Source organism: Neomonachus schauinslandi, chromosome 6, assembly GCF_002201575.2.
Source record: "Neomonachus schauinslandi chromosome 6, ASM220157v2, whole genome shotgun sequence".
In the NCBI taxonomy this organism is placed as follows: Eukaryota; Metazoa; Chordata; class Mammalia; order Carnivora; family Phocidae; genus Neomonachus; species Neomonachus schauinslandi.
Window position 1 is genome coordinate 118,022,771 of NC_058408.1, and position 18,511 is coordinate 118,041,281.

At 35.0% G+C, this 18,511-nt stretch overlaps 1 protein-coding gene across 3 annotated transcripts in view; it reads left to right on the plus strand.

Annotated features, from left to right (window-relative positions):
- The window catches only part of KIF20B (kinesin family member 20B), a 76,491-nt gene that overhangs the window by 47,373 nt on the left and 10,607 nt on the right, over positions 1–18,511 (plus strand). For all 3 annotated transcript variants that reach the window (XM_021699976.2, XM_044916546.1, XM_044916547.1), the window contains 7 exons: positions 304–423; positions 2,760–2,820; positions 8,142–8,267; positions 9,140–9,267; positions 10,672–10,827; positions 15,442–15,618; positions 17,212–17,322. In XM_021699976.2, coding sequence (XP_021555651.1) covers positions 304–423; positions 2,760–2,820; positions 8,142–8,267; positions 9,140–9,267; positions 10,672–10,827; positions 15,442–15,618; positions 17,212–17,322 — 879 coding nt within the window. The remainder of the gene's footprint in view (positions 1–303; positions 424–2,759; positions 2,821–8,141; positions 8,268–9,139; positions 9,268–10,671; positions 10,828–15,441; positions 15,619–17,211; positions 17,323–18,511) is intronic.

Here is an 18,511-nt window from a genome sequence, read left to right on the forward strand (position 1 = left end):
TTTTAAGATTTTATTTATTTATCTGAGAGAGACAGGGAGAGAGTGAAAGAGAGAGCACGAGCAGGGGGGAAGGGAGAAGCAAGCTCCCTGCTGAGCAGGGAGCCGGACGTGGGGCTCAATCCTAGGACTCTGGGATCATGACCTGAGCCAAGGCAGATGTTTAACTGACTGATCCACCCAGGCACCCCTCTAATGGGTTTTGACGGATATAAATTTTTGAACCTCTGGCCATGAATTTTAAACAACCAAAAAATACTAGTATTTAAAAAATACTTAATTTGTTTTATAAAAATTACTTTTTAGGTATCTGTAATGCGTAATGAGGAGAAATTACTGAGGATTAAAATTAATGAACTGGAGAAAAAGAAAAACCAGTGTTCTCAGGAAATAGATATGAAACAGCGAACCATTCAACAACTCAAGGTAACAGTCTTCCTTTTAAAAATAGTTTAAGTAGATTCTGTTGGTATATTTTAGTGTCTAGTTAAATGTATCAGTTCTTTTTTTCTTTTTGTAAATTTTTTTTTAGATTTTATTTATTTATTTGAGAGAGAGAGAGCACACAAGCAGGGAAAGTGGCAGGCAGAGGGAGAGGGAGAAGCAGGCTCCCTGTTGAGCAGGGAGCCCTATGTGAGGCTTGATCCCAGGATCCTGGGATCATGACCTGAGCCGAAGGCAGACGCTTAACCAACTGAACCACCCAGGCGTCCCATTCTTTTTTTCTTTTTAAAGATTTTATTTATTAATTTGAGAGAGAGAGTGTGTGAGTGGGAGGAGGGTACAGAGGGACGGAGAGAGAGAGAATCTCAAGCAGACTCCCCACTGAGCACGGAGCCCGATGCTGAGCTTGATCTCATGATCCTGAGATCATGACCTGAGCCAAAATTGAGAGTCAGACACTTAACTGACTGAGCCACCCAGACACCTCAGTGTTATCAGTTCTTTATAACAAATTCTCTTTTGACTATTTCTGGAATCTAAAAATTAATTACTTAAAATTAAATAAGGCCATAGTGATTTGCTTCTAATGAATAGAGTATGGAAAGGAAAAATTAGTATCTTTACAGTAGAGAAACCTGGCAGAAACCACCTTAGCCAGATGTTCAAGAATAGCATCACCAGTAGTAAGTCATATTGATACCATGCGCTTCCTGATTTGATGTGACCAGAAAGGCTCATCTCTTATGTGGTATTTCTCCCCCAAATCCATAACTTCAGTCTAATCATGAGACAACATCAGACAAATCCAAACTGAGGATGTTTGTACACAATACCTGACCAGTAAAAAGTGTCAAGGTCATTAAAGAAAGGGACTACCAAGGACTTCTCACAGATTGGAGGAGACTAAGGGGACAGGACTACTAAATGCAGTCTTGTATCCTGTATGTGATCCTAGAAGCAAAAAAGGATATCACTGGAAAAACTGGTGAAATCCAAATACAGTCTATAGTATTGTTAATATTATTATAGCAGTGCTAATTTCCTTTTTTTCATACAAAGATGATTATTTCCATATTTTAAATAACAGAGCACGGACACTCAACTGCTCATTTTTCGGTCCAGTGTTTCTCGATTTTTGAATCAATGTACTGTGGTAATATAAGAGTTAACATTAGGGGAAGCTATGTGGAGCTTATACAGGATATGTCTGCTATCTTTGCAACTCTTCTGTGAATCTAAAATAATTTCAAAATAAAAGTAAAAAGAAGGGGCACCTGGGTGTCTCAGTCATTAAGCATCTGCCTTCAGCTCAGGTCATGATCCCAGGATCCTGGGATCGAGCCCCACATTGGGCTCCCTGCTCGGCAAGAAGCCTGCTTTTCCCTCTCCCACTCCCCCTGCTTGTGTTCCCTCTCTAGCTGTCAAATAAATAAATAAAATCTTAAAAAAGAGAAAAAAGTAAAAAGAAAATGAAGCTCATGTCTTATAAAAAATTATTTTTCGAAAGGACACTTAAAAAGCAAAATCCCTTTATAAGTGGTTATATTTTGCTTGACATCAATTAAATGGATTTGGCAATAATTAAAAAATGAATTTGTTGTATTCTTTGCATGTTGGCTTTTGAATGAAGCAAACTAATGAATATTCAGGTGTAAACACATGATTTTAATTTTTAACTGAATCTAATAAAGCAGTCTATACTTTCATAATAGATTTCCGAGATTTCCAGGTTCTGTAATGATTTTCATTCTAAGACTTGAAAATAAGGAGATAGTGTTGATGTTAAATGAGCTAGGGAGTGAAGGTTGGATTACCTGATAGGTTAAAACTAGAATTGGAAGATTTCCAGTACCCATAATTTACTCTTGCCTCTTGTGGCTCCTATTATTTTTTTTCGAACTCCCCAGCTACTTTCTACATAGAGGGGATGGGGGACCCTATTTTTTTTGCCCTGTAAGTGTATTGATACGGAACTTTTTTTATGGCTTTCCTTGTTCCTCCTATGTTAAATGCATAGTGAGCCTCCATTTCCTCATTTCTGCTTTTTCTGGTGTGTAAGAGAACATGGTAGCTTAAAACATTGAGTAAATAACATGACTGGGCAGTAACTTTGAGGGAGATTAAAGGTATCAAGTTTTGTTTTTCACCTTGCCCTTTTCTCCAAGGCTAAAGAAACTTGGAAGCAGGAGACTAGTAGTCAACCTTGTAGGAGAGAGATTTCAGACCCAACATTGAACCCTGTTTTCAAGTCCCACTAGTAAATATTGTTGTGCATTTTAGTTAAATTTGCATTTAATTCATGTTCTTTCATCTTGCAGGAGCAGTTAAGTAATCAGAACGTGGAAGAAACTATACAACAGTATGAGAGAGTGTGCAAAGGTCAGGAACAAACCTCTACTTCCAGTACTAAAATAACTGCAGAATAATAGGTAGTTGCAATAACAATTGAGTTAGCATTTTCCTTTGAAAACTGTAAAGTAAGGTCAACATAAGATGTAACTTTATCAAAAGGGAAAAGCATTGATTCTAATGAGTGACTCGTCAACATAAAGTTTATTCTTTTTTTTTTTTTAAAGATTTTATTTATTTATTTGAGAGAGAGAGTGAGAGAGAGCATGAGACGGGGGGAGGGTCAGCGGGACAAGTGGACTCCTCGCTGAGTAGGAAGTTCCATGCGGGGCTCTTCCAGGACCCTGGGGTCATGACCTGAGCTGAAGGCAGACACTTAACCAACTGAGCCACCCAGGTGCCCCAACATAAAGTTTATTCTTAGAAAAATAAAACATTAAGAAATACTCAAGTTAAAGAAATATTGATTTCTAAGTAATGGCCAAGATTTTGTGAAAAATAGTCAGTTACATTGGCCGCAATGAATGGAATAGATTTCTAGACAAAATCATGTAAGAATATATGTCAAGTAAAACATATTTAAAGTTTTTAAAAACCATTAAATACTTGAACTTCAGATCTTACGTGCTGAATTATGCTTTTTTTACTCATTTTATTGATTTTTAAATTTGAAATATAAAATTACCTTTGTAAATGATACATGTATCTTTCTGTTCATAATATGCACATTCCTCTCCTCCCCCTCACTCACCCCTTAATATCTTGGTTGTGTGAGTAGTAGAGCTGGGATTTGAATCTAGGTCTGTTTTACTCTTAAGTTTCAGATTCTCGTCACTAATTTTTGCTATTTGTACTTGGCCAACTAAAAAGAAAGGGGTAGGACAACCAGATTATTACTTGTTTAGATGACTTGGACATTTGTGGGATTTACTTGGATCAATAACTTGACTGTGTGTGTGTGTATCTCTGCACACTGCCCTATTTTCTCTTGCCTTTCTTTTGGCTTTTGTCCCTTAACATTTCCTATTTCCATAATCTTTTTAGGGGTTTTCTTTTCTTTGGCTCCTTTGTCATTGTTGGCAAATGTGAACAGATCCTAGCTATTTTGAAAAAGCATGCCCTTGGACCAGGATATAGTTTCTATCATATTTTAATTTTTCCTCTCTTTGCCAAATACCAAGAACTGTGGCATAGGTCCATTTTGACCACTTTAATCTGACTTCCCTCTTCTCCATGCTCTTGAAACTTCCTCCCAAGTCACTTAACCTACATATTTTCAAATCTATTAGCTTTTTGCAATCCCTCCTTTCCTTTACTTTTTACATTATTTTGACATAATTGTTCACCCTCTTCCTTTTCCTCATTTTCATTTTTTATGTAGTATTTACTGTGTGTGAGTATATTTTTTCTAAATAAAATGGTAATGTGTAGCTTCCCCTCCTTTGAAACTTTTCTCAGCTGTTGTGATCTCTTCTGCACCAGTTACTGCCTCTCTCTCAGAATGAACCTCAGCTACTTTGGCAACTTTCCTGATTAAGGCGTCATCTTCTTTTTTCTCTGTTTTCTCACTGGAGAGTCCATTTGCTCCTATGATTTCAGCTGTGCATGAGGCATTCCCCAACAAACAAAAAAGTGCATTTTTAGTTCGGCTTCTATATTTCTATTTAAACACTGAATGTCTTTTACTTAGATATCTTAGTATAAATTTTTTTAAAAATTGAGATACAGTACATAATTATTACTTTTAAAAGTGTAGAATTTGGTGCGTTTTAGTGTATTCACAAGGTTGTACAATCACTACCACTATCTAATTCCAGAACATTTTCATCACCCCAAAAAGAAATCTTGTACCCATTAGCTGTCACTCCTCAGTCCCTATCAGCCACTAATCTGCTTCTGTCTCTGGATTTGCCTATTGCAGACATTTCATCTAAGTGGGTGCATACAGTATATGGCCTTTTGTGTCTGACTTCTTTCACTTAGCATTATGTTTTCAAGTTTCATCCGTACTGTAGCATGTATCAGTACTTTTTATGGCTGAATAATATTCCATTGTAATGACTATACCACATTTTATTTTGTATCAGTCTATAGACATTTGGATTGTTTCTACTTTTTGGCTTTTATGACTATTTGTGTACAAATTTTTGGGTGAACATATGTTTTCAGTTCTCTTGAGGATCCAGGAGTGGAACTATTGGGTCCTATGATAGTTCTGGGTTGAACTTTTCCCACAGTGGCTATACCATTTTCCATTCTTACCAGTAGTAGATGAAGGCTCTAGTGTTTCCACATGTTGCCAACACTTGTTTAACACGTGTTAAAAAGTCATAGTATCTATATTAGTTTCCTAGGGCTGCTGTAACAAAGTACCACAAACTTGGCGCTTAAGACAAGGGAAGTTTATTTCTCATACAGACCTGAAAGCTAGAAATCAGAAATAAAGGTATTGATAGGGCAGGCTGTGCTTGTTTTGAAGGTTCTGGGGAAGAATCTTCCTTGTCTCTTCTAATTTTTAGTGGTTGATGGCAATCCTTTGTATTCCTTGGCTTATGGCAGCATAACTCCAGTTTGTCTCTGTTTTAACATGGCCATTTTTCTTTTAGGTGTGTGTGTATTGGTGTCTTCTCCCTATGGGTCTCTGTCCAGATTTCCCTCTTCTTATAAGGAGACCAGTCATATTGGATTTAGGGCCCACTCTAATCTAGGTGACCTTATTCTTAACTTGATTATATCTGCAAGTATCCTATTTCTAAATAAGGTCATATTCATAGTGGATGGACATGTATTTTGGGAGACACTATTTAACCTAACATACTGGTGGGCATAAACTGGTGTGTTGTTGTGGTTTTGATTTGCATTTCCCTAATGACTAATGGTATTGAGCATCTCGTCTTGTGCTATAGGCCATTTATATATCTTTGGAGATACTGAAGTCCTTTGCCCATGTTTCAGTTGGGTTATTTCTCTTTTTATTATGGAGTTGTAAGAGTTCTATATGTATTCTGGATACACGGCTTATCAGATAGATTTGCAAATGCTTTCTCCTATTCTGAGGGTTGTTTTCCACTTCCTTGGTTGTGTCCTTTGGTGCATAAAAGTTTTTAATTTTGACGAAGTCCAATTTATCTGTTTTGATCGATTGTATTTTAGGTATCATGCCTAAGAAACTATGGCTTAATCCAAAGTCATCTAGGTTTTTTTCTAAGAGTTTTATAATTTTAGCTCTTATATTTAGATCTTTGATTCATTTGGAGTTAATCCACTTGAGTATAATTTTGTATATTGTGTGAGGTAGGTGTCTAACTTAATTTTTTATATATGGAGAATCAGTTGTCACAGTACCATTTTTTGAAGAGACTGTACTTTCTCTTACTGCATTCATTGTCTTTGCACCTTTGTTGAAAATCAGTTAACCATTAATGTAAAGGTTTATTTCTGGACTTTGATTGCCAGTACCAGACTATATTGTTACTATAGCTTTATAGTAAGTTCTGAAATTGGGAAGTGTGGATTTTCCCACTTTTGCTCTTCTTTGGCAACATTATTTTGCCTATTTTGGGTTCATTGCATTTCCACATGAATTTTAGGATCAGCTCGTCATTTTCTGCGAAAAAGCCAGTTGGAATTTTAATGGAGATTGTGTTAAATCTGAGGATATGTTTGGGGAAATTGCCGACAAACAATATTAACCATGGAATATCTTTACATTTAGCTAAGCCTTTTATTCCTTTCAGTGTTTTTCTTTTTATTTTTTAGTGTATAAATTTTGCACATCTTTTGTTAATTTATTTCTAAATATTTAATTCTTTGTAATGCTGTTAAAAATGGAATTGTTTACTTAATACCATTTTTTGAATTGTTAATTGCTAGTATATAGAAATACAATAGATTTAATTATATTTATCTTGTATCTTGTAAACTTAGCTGAACTAGTTTATGAACTCTAATAAGGTTTTCTTTCTTTTTTCCTTACATAAAGTATCAAGTCATCTGCAAATATAGTTTTACTTTTCTGTTTTATTCGTTGCATATTTCTGATTATTTTCTGAAATGAAATGTAAATTATTGGAGGCAGTAAGTGATAAATAATTTTCTCTTTCTCTCTCTCTTTTTTTTTAACTACACCTACCTTTCAGATAGTAGGTGGATAGTCATTAGTGAAATTATCATTGGTGTTGTGGAACTTTCCTAATTTTTTTTTTTTTTGAACTTTCCTAATTGATAACTAGATACTTAAACCCTTTTCTAGCCTTCTAGTTTAGAGCAAAATATAGGGTGGAAAAGGGAAGGGATTTTCTTTGAATAAACTTTTATTAATTGTATAATCTGAATATATTTGTAATCATGCTTTTTGAAAGAAAGAGTTTAGATAATAATGACTCCTTTAATCCTAGGAGGAATTCTCTTTTATTAGCATTCCTGGCAGCTTATATAAAAAGAAATACTGAAAATTACTCATATAATTTTTTCTTATTGTTTTAATGAATTTGTCTTTGTTGTTTTTTTAAGTTTGCTATTTATGTGCACCTTTAGGGAGCCATTTTTTGGGATTTTTGTTATTTTTAATGTTTAGTGACCTGAGGTTGAACTACATTTATAGGGTTATTACCTCTGACATCAGTAATAGTTTTGGTGAAGTGTCTAAAATGTGCCCTGCTACAAACATGGCCATCACCAGAGACAACAAAGTAATCTTTCCTTTTTACCTCTTTCTAGCAGACAGCATTAAAATGGAACTGTTTATAAGTCATTATTGTCATCAGTTTTTAAGGGCCAGAGACAATTTTGGTAAGGCTAGTAGCACAGTCATTCCTGAAGAGCTGGTTTTAAAAATCATAGAAGTAGATTTTTGGCTTTGGAAATTTTTGTAGAAAACATAATTACTTGAGATTAAAAAAAAAAAAGTCAAATTGGGATTGAGCCCTTTTTGCTTTTAGGAGGTAAATGTTTTACTTTTGGTTTGAGAATATTAACACTGAAAATAAATGTTTTGCCAAGTAACGTTTTTTCTAAATCCCAAGATTTGCATTTATTAGTATTAATAGTTTAATATTATAAAAAATCGTTAATTTTATCCGAAGAGATTGGTTTTTTCCATCCATCCATCCATTCTTGCAATCATTCAGGTATCTATCTGTACGTCAGATACTTACTTGGTGCTTCATATCTGCCAGTGCTGTTCTAGGCATCGACGTGCTGCAGTGAACAAGACAAAGCTGCTGTCTGCATAGGACTCAGATTCTATTCTGGTCAATAAAAGTGTATTTTAATTTTAGAAGAACTCAGAAAAATTGGGTAACTAGATGTAGATGTTAGTAGTTTCTCAAATGTTCTCCCCAAATTTTTAGATCTAAATGTTAAAGAGAAAATAATTGAAGACATGCGAATGACCCTGGAAGAACAGGAACAAACTCAGGTGGAACAGGATCGAGTGCTTGAGGCTAAGTTAGAGGAAGCTGAAAGACTGGCCACAGGTAAAACACGACTGCTTAAATATCTCCAGACCTACTTGCCATTTTCTGTATTTCCCTAGATTTCTTTCCTTTTTAAAAGTTGTTTAGTATTTATAATAATTCATAGTGAAAAAGTATTGGTGTGTTTTTGGAATGTCCTATTAACTTGACATTTTCCAATGTGATGAAAATTGTTTTATCTAAGTAAAATTGTATGTAGTAAAGAAGGAATAAGAATACTTTCATAATAACTGGATGATAACTTGCAATGTTTCCCAGACGGTAAAAATAAATCAGCTGAGTTACAGCTCTGTCCAGCTTCTTAGTATCATCTTGTATGTTTATCTTGGTAAATACTCCGATTCCATCCTTCAGAATACCATCACAGTTTTTTTTTTTTTTTAAAGATTTTATTTATTTGAGAGAGAGAGAATGAGAGACAGAGAGCATGAGAGGGAGGAGGGTCAGAGGGAGAAGCAGACTCCCTGCCAAGCAGGGAGCCCGATGCGGGACTCGATCCTGGGACTCCAGGATCATGACCTGAGCCGAAGGCAGTCGCCTAACCAACTGAGCCACCCAGGCGCCCATCATCACAGTTTTTTTTATTTTTGAGAACCATGTGAGGTTTCCTATATAATTAAGATTGAGGTGTTTATACTGTATACTCTGAACACTATTCAGTGGGTTCCTGAGAGGTCCTTGTACTTACTGTTCTCTAAGAATTTCATAAGAACTCTTAAAAGTGCAGCCCTTGGAATTATCTCAATTCTATCTGTGTTTATGTTTTTCTTCTGGGCTCTACTGATTCCTGTCTGTATCTCATGCCGTATGTATCTCTATATGGTATAACTTTTGCATGTGCTTTAAAAAATAATTTTATGTTTTCAAATTAGAATTGGAAAAATGGAAGGAAAAATGCAATGATCTGGAAGCCAAAAGTAATCAAAGGTCAAATAAAGAACTTGAGGATAACACCGATGTACTTAGTGAAAAGCTCAGTAAGCTTCAGGATGAGTTACAGGTACGATTTGATGTATATATGTATCTAGCCGTGGTATTTCTCATGAGAGGAGAATTCAGCAAATATTTTATAATTAATTTAGATATGGGTGAAATACTACTTGGGAAATGCTAACATATAGGTATAATTTTTCAGTATACATTGAAATGACATGGGGCGGAAATTCCCAACATACAAACCACCACTAGTGCCAATGAAAATACAGTGGTTGGGTCTTCTTTTTTATATTCTATATATTTAATTCTTAAATCACTACTTCTTATGTGTTTCTACCTATTTTTCTACTCCTTAAACTTCTTAGTCCTCAATTACTGCTGTGAAAAAGAAGACTTAGGGAGATTATTTTGTATATAATCATTTTAATTTTAAGTTATGAAGTTGGAAAGGAATACAGTTGTCTATCTGGACACTGGAATATATTTGAAACTGTATTATATAAAGAATATTCTGTTTTGCATTTATATTTTTTCCATGTTCAATTCTAAATACTACATAGAATACAGTGTATGGACGAACTTTTTTTTAATGGGGTTTACCAAATACCACTTAAAATTTTATACATTTTATTAGAAGGAACTAGTTTTGAGATTGAAGAAAGCATAATAGTGATTTTAAAAAGTTGGCTGCATCTAAATTATTTTCTTAAATTCATGCTATATGTAATCAGATACTGAACAAATAAAAAGTACTTTCTTTTGTTAACTATTAATTATATATTCTAGAATTTACCCTTTCTATTGGGAAAATCCCAAAGCAGCTAGAACAAAGTAAATACTCCATTATTTATGAAAAAGTATTAACTATATTGGGAATTAAGGAGTACTGGTTTATTTTATGTTCTGCTCAAACGATGTAATCACATAGATTATAAACTTTGTAATTCTGGAATGGAAATTACCGATCAGCTATATTCTCAGTCTAGCCATTCCCAGTGTTCCTCAGATTCATGAATGTCCTATTGCACAAGTTATTTTTTACTTGGCATCCCATATACCCAGGAATATTTTATTTTTGAAACCATACAGTTAGAAATGACCATCACAAACCAAGGCTTTTTCTTTTCTGGCATTTAGAAAGACTTGGGTCTTTGTAACTCTTTCAGAAATAGAAGTTGTTTATTTGTTCTTAAGGTCACTGATGAAGGAGAGTCCTTAAATGGACTTCATAGCGAAATAAGGTTTATAAAAGAAAGTCCATTTAGAAAAGGAAACCAGCAGTGTTCATTTTATAATCTGAAATAAACTTTGATCTTATCATTGTTTAAGGAAAAACACTTATTTTTAATTTTCAAAAAGGTGAAAAAGTGATGGGTTATATGAATATGTTCTAAAAATAAATTTGTCGACTATTAGTTAAGTATTATTTAAGCATGTGATAGTTACTTGTATTATTTTATATACATAGGAATCTGAACATAAATATAAAGCTGATAGAAAGAAATGGCTAGAAGAAAAAATGATGCTTATCACTCAGGCAAAAGAAGCTGAGAATCTCCGAAACAAAGAGATGAAAAAATATGCTGAAGACAGAGAGCGTTGTTTAAAACAACAAAATGAAGTGGTTGGTAACAATTATACTTTATCTTTGATGTATTTCACCAGCTTTCGTTTGTTAGGTTTATCCCTGGGATTCTTACCAGCCTTTACATGGTTACCTGATTTTCTTCCTCTTTTAAAAGGCAGCCTATTTGTCTATTTATAAGATGACTTTTCTTTCCCAATTTTGAAGTTCACTTATCTTACTTTAACTTTTTTCAATCCATTTAGCAAGTTGGGAAAATGCCTAATTACATCTCAGTTTCTAGATACAGAACTTAAACATCTCTTCCTTTTGATTGCTACAGGGTGATCGCTACCATATTATAAAATTTTGCATTGTGAACTGTAGATTCTATTAACATGCTGTGTATATGTTATCTCATAAGCTGATTTTATCAGGACTTTTAAAAAGTCAATTATGGGTGCCTGGGTGGCTCGGTTGAGCGTCTGACTCTTGGTTTTGGCTCAGGTCATGATCTTGGGGTCGTGAGATCAAGCCCTGCTTTTGGGCTCTGCACTCAGCATGGAGTCTGCTTGAGATTCTCTCTCCCTTTCCCTCTGCCCCTCCCCCTGCTTGTGCTCCCTCTCTAAAATAAATAAATAAAATCTTAAAAAAAAAAGTCAACTAAATAGTTTCTTGAAGATGATAGGTAGAAATAACCTTCAGTTTTATCTTGACTAGCTGTAGCTCTTTTTTTTTTTTTTTTAACATTTTATTTATTTATTTGAAAGAGACAGAGAGAGAGATCACAAGTAGGCAGGCAGGCAGAGGCAGAGGGAGAAAGCAGGCTCCCTGCTGAGCAGGGAGCCAGATGCGGGGCTTGATCCCGGGACCCTGGGATCATGACCTGTGCCAAAGGCAGATGCTTAACCGACTGAGCCACCCAGGTGCCCCTGACTAGCTGTAGCTCTTACAGCAGTTCTATCTTAGCTTGTTTTTCCCCTCCTGTTTTAATTGACTGCTTAGTCTGACACCTCATGTTGCCAACAGAAAAAAAGAAGTTAAAAGGTATTGTTGGTTTTAGGAAACTTGCAAAACACATTGATACTATCTTTAAATGAAAAGCTGATTTTCTCCTTAAAATAGTAGTAACTTGGCAGTATCACATGGTCATTGCTGGTATTTTTGTTTGTTGTTTGTTTATGACAGAATTTTACAGATAATAGCTAAGCTTCCTTGTAAAACCAGGATGTTAATTTTCAGTAAGTTAAGGGTGATTTTCCCACTGATTTTTAAAAACAATTTTACCTTCTTATTTTGAAATCATTTTATTTACAGAAAAGTTGCAAAACTAATTCAGAGTTCCTGTATACTTACCATTAACTTCTCCTGATGTTAGCATCTTACGTAACAATAGTACAATGATTGGAAGCTTAACTGACTGAGGCACCCAGGTGCCCCAAAACCTACTTTAAGTTTTTAATCCTAAAGAGAGCTAGCTTCCTTCTTTCTCCCATCTATTTCTTTGCAGTCATACCTAGGATGTATGTGTCTGCCATATTAAGGTATAAATTGTTAATTTGTAAAATTGTCACATTTAACACAGTAAATCACAGTAAATAAAAAACAAACAATAGTTCAGTGAACTGTTGTAAAGTCAACATCCACTTAAGTACCACCCAGTTCAAGAAATAGAACATTACCAGCCCCCCCCCGGGGGCTCCTCTTCTATTTCTTTCCCAGTGGTAATAACTATTCTGTCTTTTAATGTTGTACTTTAGTTTTGGGCAGCTTTGAATTTTATGTAAATGGAATTATGCGGGATGCATTTGTTTTACCTCAGCATTATGTTTGTGAGAATTATTCATGTCACATGTAGCTGGAATTAGCCCATTTTCATTGCTGAGTATTACAGTGTATGAATATACCACGGCCTATTCATTTTAATGTTGAAGATATGTGAATTATTTTCTGCTTTGAGCTATTATGTGTAACTCTCCTATAAACATTTTTATACATTTCTCTCAGTCACATGTGCATGCATTTTTCTTGCATTGTTAGCCAAGAATAGAAATGTTGGATGATAGGGTATGCATGTGTGGAACTCTGATAGAATGTCAGATTGGTTTTCAGAGTAGTTGTACCCATTTATACTCTACTTAGTATTGGAGTTGCTGTATATTCCCAAATACATGGTGTTGTTGGTCATTTTTTATGGTTTTTATGTGCTTTTCCCTGAGTACTAATGAGGTTGAAGATTATAGGGCCCCTTACCTTTTTCCTATTGGATTGTCTGGCTTTTTCTAGTTGATATGTAGGAGCTTCTTACACTTTCTGGATAGGAGCCCTCTGTCATGTGTTGCAAGTACCTTTTTTCAATCTCTAGTTTACTTTTTATTCTCTTAATGCCTTTTTATGAATATGAGTTCTTAAATTTACTTTAGTTCACTTTCCCAATCATCTCCTTTATTAACCCCAAATACATGAAGATGTTCTCTTATACTAGTTCCTGTTTGGGTTTTACCTTTCATATTTTGATTCTAGTATTGAGTTTTGTGTTGGAGTGAGTTAGGCATCAAGACTAATTTTTTTTTAATGTGGATTACTAATTCTCCTGGTAGTATTTATTGAAAAAAAAACTTTCCCACTGCTGTGCCACTTTTGTCCAAGGATTAATTTTCGTATGTGGTATGAGATTAGGATTGGGGTTCATTTTTTTCCCCCCCCATTTGGCTGTTGTTCCAACATTCTATTTTTTTTTAAATTTTTAATTGTTATGTTAATCGCCATACATTACATCATTAGTTTTTGATGTGGTGTTCCAAGATTCATTGTTTTTGCATAACACCCAGTGCTCCATGCAGAACGTGCCCTCTTTAATACCCATCACCAGGCTAACCCATCCTCCCACACCCCTCCCCTCTAGAACCCTCAGTTTGTTTTTCAGAGTCCATCGTCTCTCATGGTTCGTGTCCCCCTCCGATATCCCCACCTTCATTCTTCCCCTCCTGCTATCTTCTTCTTTTTTTTTTTCTTAACATATATTGCATTATTTGTTTCAGAGGTACAGATCTGAGATTCAACAGTCTTGCACAATTCACAGCGCTCACCATAGCACATACCCTCCCCAATGTCTATCACCCAGCCACCCCATCCCTCCCACTGCCCACCACTCCAGCAACCCTCAGTTTGTTTCCTGAGATTAAGAATTCCTCGTATCAGTGAGGTCATATGATACATATCTTTCTCTGATTGACTTACTTCGCTCAGCATAACACCCTCCAGTTCCATCCACATCATTGCAAATGGCAAGATCTCATTCCTTTTGATGGCTCCATAGTATTCCATTATATATATATATACCACATCTTCTTTATCCATTCATCTGTCGATGGACATCTTGGCTCTTTCCACAGTTTGGCTATTGTGGACATTGCTGCTATAAACATCGGGGTGCATGTACCCCTTCAGCTCCCTACATTTGTATCTTTGTGGTAAATACCCAGTAGTGCAATTGCTGGATCGTATGGTAGCTCTATTTTCAACTTTTTGAGGAACCTCCATACTGTTTTCCAGAGTGGTTGCACCAGCTTGCATTCCCACCAACAGTGTAGGAGGTTTCCCCTTTCATTGCATCCCCGCCATCTGTCGTTTCCTGACTTGTTAATTTTAGTCATTCTGACTGGTGTGAGGTGGTATCTCACTGAGGTTTTGATTTGGATTTCCCTGATGCCGAGCGATGTTGAGCACTTTTTCATGTGTCTGTTGGCCATTTGGATGTCTTCTTTTGTTCCAACATTCTTTGTTGAAAAGACTGTCCTTTCCTCCATTGAATTACTTTGGTGTTATTGTAGAATGTGAATTGACCATGCACTTGTGGACCTTCTTTTCTGTTCCACGGATATCTGTTCATACCAGTATCACATTGTCTTGATTATTGTAGTAGGCTTGAAATGAGTGTGTTTGTTCCTACTTTATTCTTCATTTTCAACATAATTTTGACTATCCTAGATCGTTTGCATTTTCATATAACTTTTATAGTGAACTTTCCCATTTCCACACACGTACACTCTGGCCTGCCTGGATTTTGATTGAGATTGCTTTGACTCTATAGATCTATTTAAGGAAAACTGACGTCTTAACAATATGGAGTCTTTTGATCATTGAGCACAAATTATCTCTCCATTTACTGATGTATTTTTATTTTCTTTCAGCAGTGTTTTGTGGCTTCACATGTTTAGGTCTTATGCATATTTTATTTAATTCACCACTATTTCATGGTTTTTGAACTCACTGAAAATGGTATTTCAAATTTTTAATTCTCTGTTGTTTGTTGCTATTAGTTTTGTCATTTGTTTGACTGTAATTTTACCCTCTCATTTCCAAAATATTGGGGGAAATGCTAGTATTAGTTTAAAAACCATAATTGCTTCTTTTTTTTCCTTCTCATAATTGCTTATTGAAAGAAGTGACCAATAAGCTGATTTTTGGAGTGAGGTGGGATAGGGATAAATACAGCATGTGGACAGTAAACATATAAAGGCATTGTGTATTTTGTTTTACAAGTAAATACTTTATCTAGCCTAAACTATGTAATTTGTTACATGTCTTATTCATAGTGTGTTATTTCTAGTAAAAATTTCAAAAAATTCTGCAAGAAAACGTTTCATAACGTTTTCTTTATTTTCTGGTTAGGAAATACTTACAGCACAACTGGCAGAGAAAGATGAGAACCTTCAGAAGTGGCGAGAAGAACGGGATCAACTGGTTGCAGCTTTAGAAATACAGCTGAAGGAACTGATCTCCAGTAATATACAGAAAGATAATGAAATTGAACAATTAAAAAAGATCACATTGGAGCCTCCTGAAACAGTGAGTAGAATCTTGTTCTTTCAATGCCTTTTTTTTATTGAACACAGGAATTTTTCAAAATTATTTAATTGATTAACGCTTAGAGGATAAAAAGGTTTAAGTTTCAATAGATCACAGGGGAATCAGAGTTTGAAAAATTATTTGGGTAGTTATTGTGTATTTCAGATTTTCAGAGTTTTATCATTATGATTGATTTGCCAGTGACCAACTGAGAAATAGTACTTTCTCAAATATTTTGGTCATATTTTTTAGGTAGAGTAATTAGAAAAACAATTTGTGATTTAGTCCCTCATCTACCTTTCAAATGTGGAAATGTGATTCAACCTGAACTCTTGGTAATATTTAGATACTTGGGCCCACCCTAAGTTTACTATATAAAGGTATGAATTGTTTTGAAAATGAACTGTTTTGAAAATGATTCTGAGTCATTCAGGAGTTACTTTTGTAATATTACATTGGGGTTGGGAACCCTGCATGGAGAGAGGATTGCATTTCACAGATAGCTACTTCCTGGTATAATTGAATCAGGGTACATCTGAAGCTAGTCTTTCCAGAATAAATGATCTATGCTTAAAAATCTGCTGCCTCCAGACAATAGGAAAATAAATGTATGTGCCTGTCTGTCACAACAAAAGACTTCATGATTCTGAAAGAGGAAGACTGCTAAAAAAAAAGAGGTAGTAGCATGTGGTATAAATAGCACAGACTAGAAACTTAGAAAAACTAGGTGTCTGTTGCTGTCACTGTGGTTTTGGGTTCTTTGGGAAAATTACTTATTATATCTGCACTTCTCTAAAACAGAGATAGTAATGTCTTCCTAATAGAGATGTGAAAATTAATTGAGAACATTTGTAAAACAATTAGCACAGTTTTTACCACAGTGGAAGTCAATACATGCTAGTTGCTTTCCACATTGTGGAGTCAGTGGAACCTTTTTTATTTGGGTAGGTGACTTAAGAGATCTATTTGACTTCTGCTTTTGATGGCAGTCGTGAGAAGGCCCATGGTGGAATTTATCAAGTTTAAAAATATAATCTGACACTTCTTTATAGATCCCTTAAATAGGGTATAGGAATAGAACATACCCTATGACTGAGAAAAAGGGATGAGGTGTGCAGTAAGAAAAGGTTTAGTTATCAGTATGGTCTTTTCTACTCTGATACTGGAGTTGCATTCTCAAGAGTCCTCTAGTTTTTCAGAATGGTGTTATCAAAGCAGCTCTTGGGGTTCCAACACTTCAGCTTAGTACAGACATTGGCCATGTGATTTTACATCTCTAGGTTTCGGTTTCCTCATCTAGAAAGTAGGAATAATGATTCTTGCCAAATCTAGCTGAGAGAGTTGCAATGAAAGTAAAATGAGAGAATACACGTAAAGCCTTGAAAATTGAAAGTAATCTTTTAGATTTCTCTTTCGATCAGGCCCAGAGGTTGGCAAGTTGCCCAGCCTTTCCTAAGTTTCTGAGGATGAAAGAGAGGAGGAAGTCTTTCATTACTTCCATGATATAATCCACCCAAATCTTGATTTTCTATTCTTTAGGTGAAGTATTTTAATATATTTTTGGCTACAATGGCTTGTTTTAATATTTCTTAGGAAGAACAAAATGTGGATATCAAGCCTACACATATGAGTTCAATGGATCCTGGCAGAGTTGAAACGGAACCTCAATCAACAAGTTTTGAAACTTCTAGAAATGAAGTAGAGGTGGGCATTTGGTAACACAGTCCAATTCTTTACCCTCTTTACCAGTGACCGTTAATTAATAAATAACACTTGCAAGTTAAATTTAATCAATTTTTTTTAAGTACCTTGCTGTGCAGTTAGCTATATGTGCTCTTGGCTGTGGGAGGGAAAACCTAAAGGGTTTTGAGAAGTGAAATTCTTTTGGAAGATGAGATCCCCAAACAATATTAATCTCCTCTCAAAATTATACTTACTGCAAACAACAGATCTGTTAATATAAACAAACTTGGTGGTCAGAAATAGGAAATCCTACAAAAGATAAAATATGGGTGAATATTAGCCTGCATAAGAGGTCCTTTTAATAAGCATTCTATTCCGTAGTGTGTGTTTTTTTTTTTAATTGTACCCATTTAATAACTTTGTCACCAAATTACCATATACCATATACCTACCTATACAGTAATTCACAGTGAGTTTTCTTAATCTGTAGTGGGCTTCGGGTTCTTTGGATAATAGAGTCTTAGATAACATATGAAATAGGTAAAAATCTTATGTCCCTTAAAGTTTTGAAGACAAAATTCCTTTTTTGCATTTATTTTTTAAACATGTTTATTGGGAGTTTTTAGTGTTGGTTGGGAACATTGCCAAACACTGAGAGCACAAACATAAGGCATGATTGCCATCCTCAAGGAGTAAAGAATCTAGTAAGACAGATACCTAAATGACTACTTGTTTGACTTTATCTTACGGGCTAAGAGTCATGAAGAGAGTGCTAAGAAGGAACATTGCCTGCAGGCAGGATATGATGCCTGAGTGGTTGTAGATGTAGATTAGAGAAGGTAACATCATATTGGGTCTTGAAGGTGAATAGACTTTTACCAAGCCGTGAATGGGAAGAGAAAGGCATTTTAATCTGGGGAAATAGCACGAGCCATTTCTTTTCTCTTGCCTTTCTTTGATAGTTTTTGGTGGAATTTCAGATAATTAGCATTGGCCTTAGAGACTAAGACAGATCATATCCTTTGAAGAAAAGTTTGGAGTTGATTGGTAAATAAGATTAATCTTGATTGCAAAGGCAGTTATATACGGAACATTTTTTTATAAATGTATATGTAAATTTATGTATGTTTATATAAATACATACATGTATATATAAATTTATGTCCTAAAACCTCCTGATTCCAATTCTTATTAAGAATTCCAGCAGTTA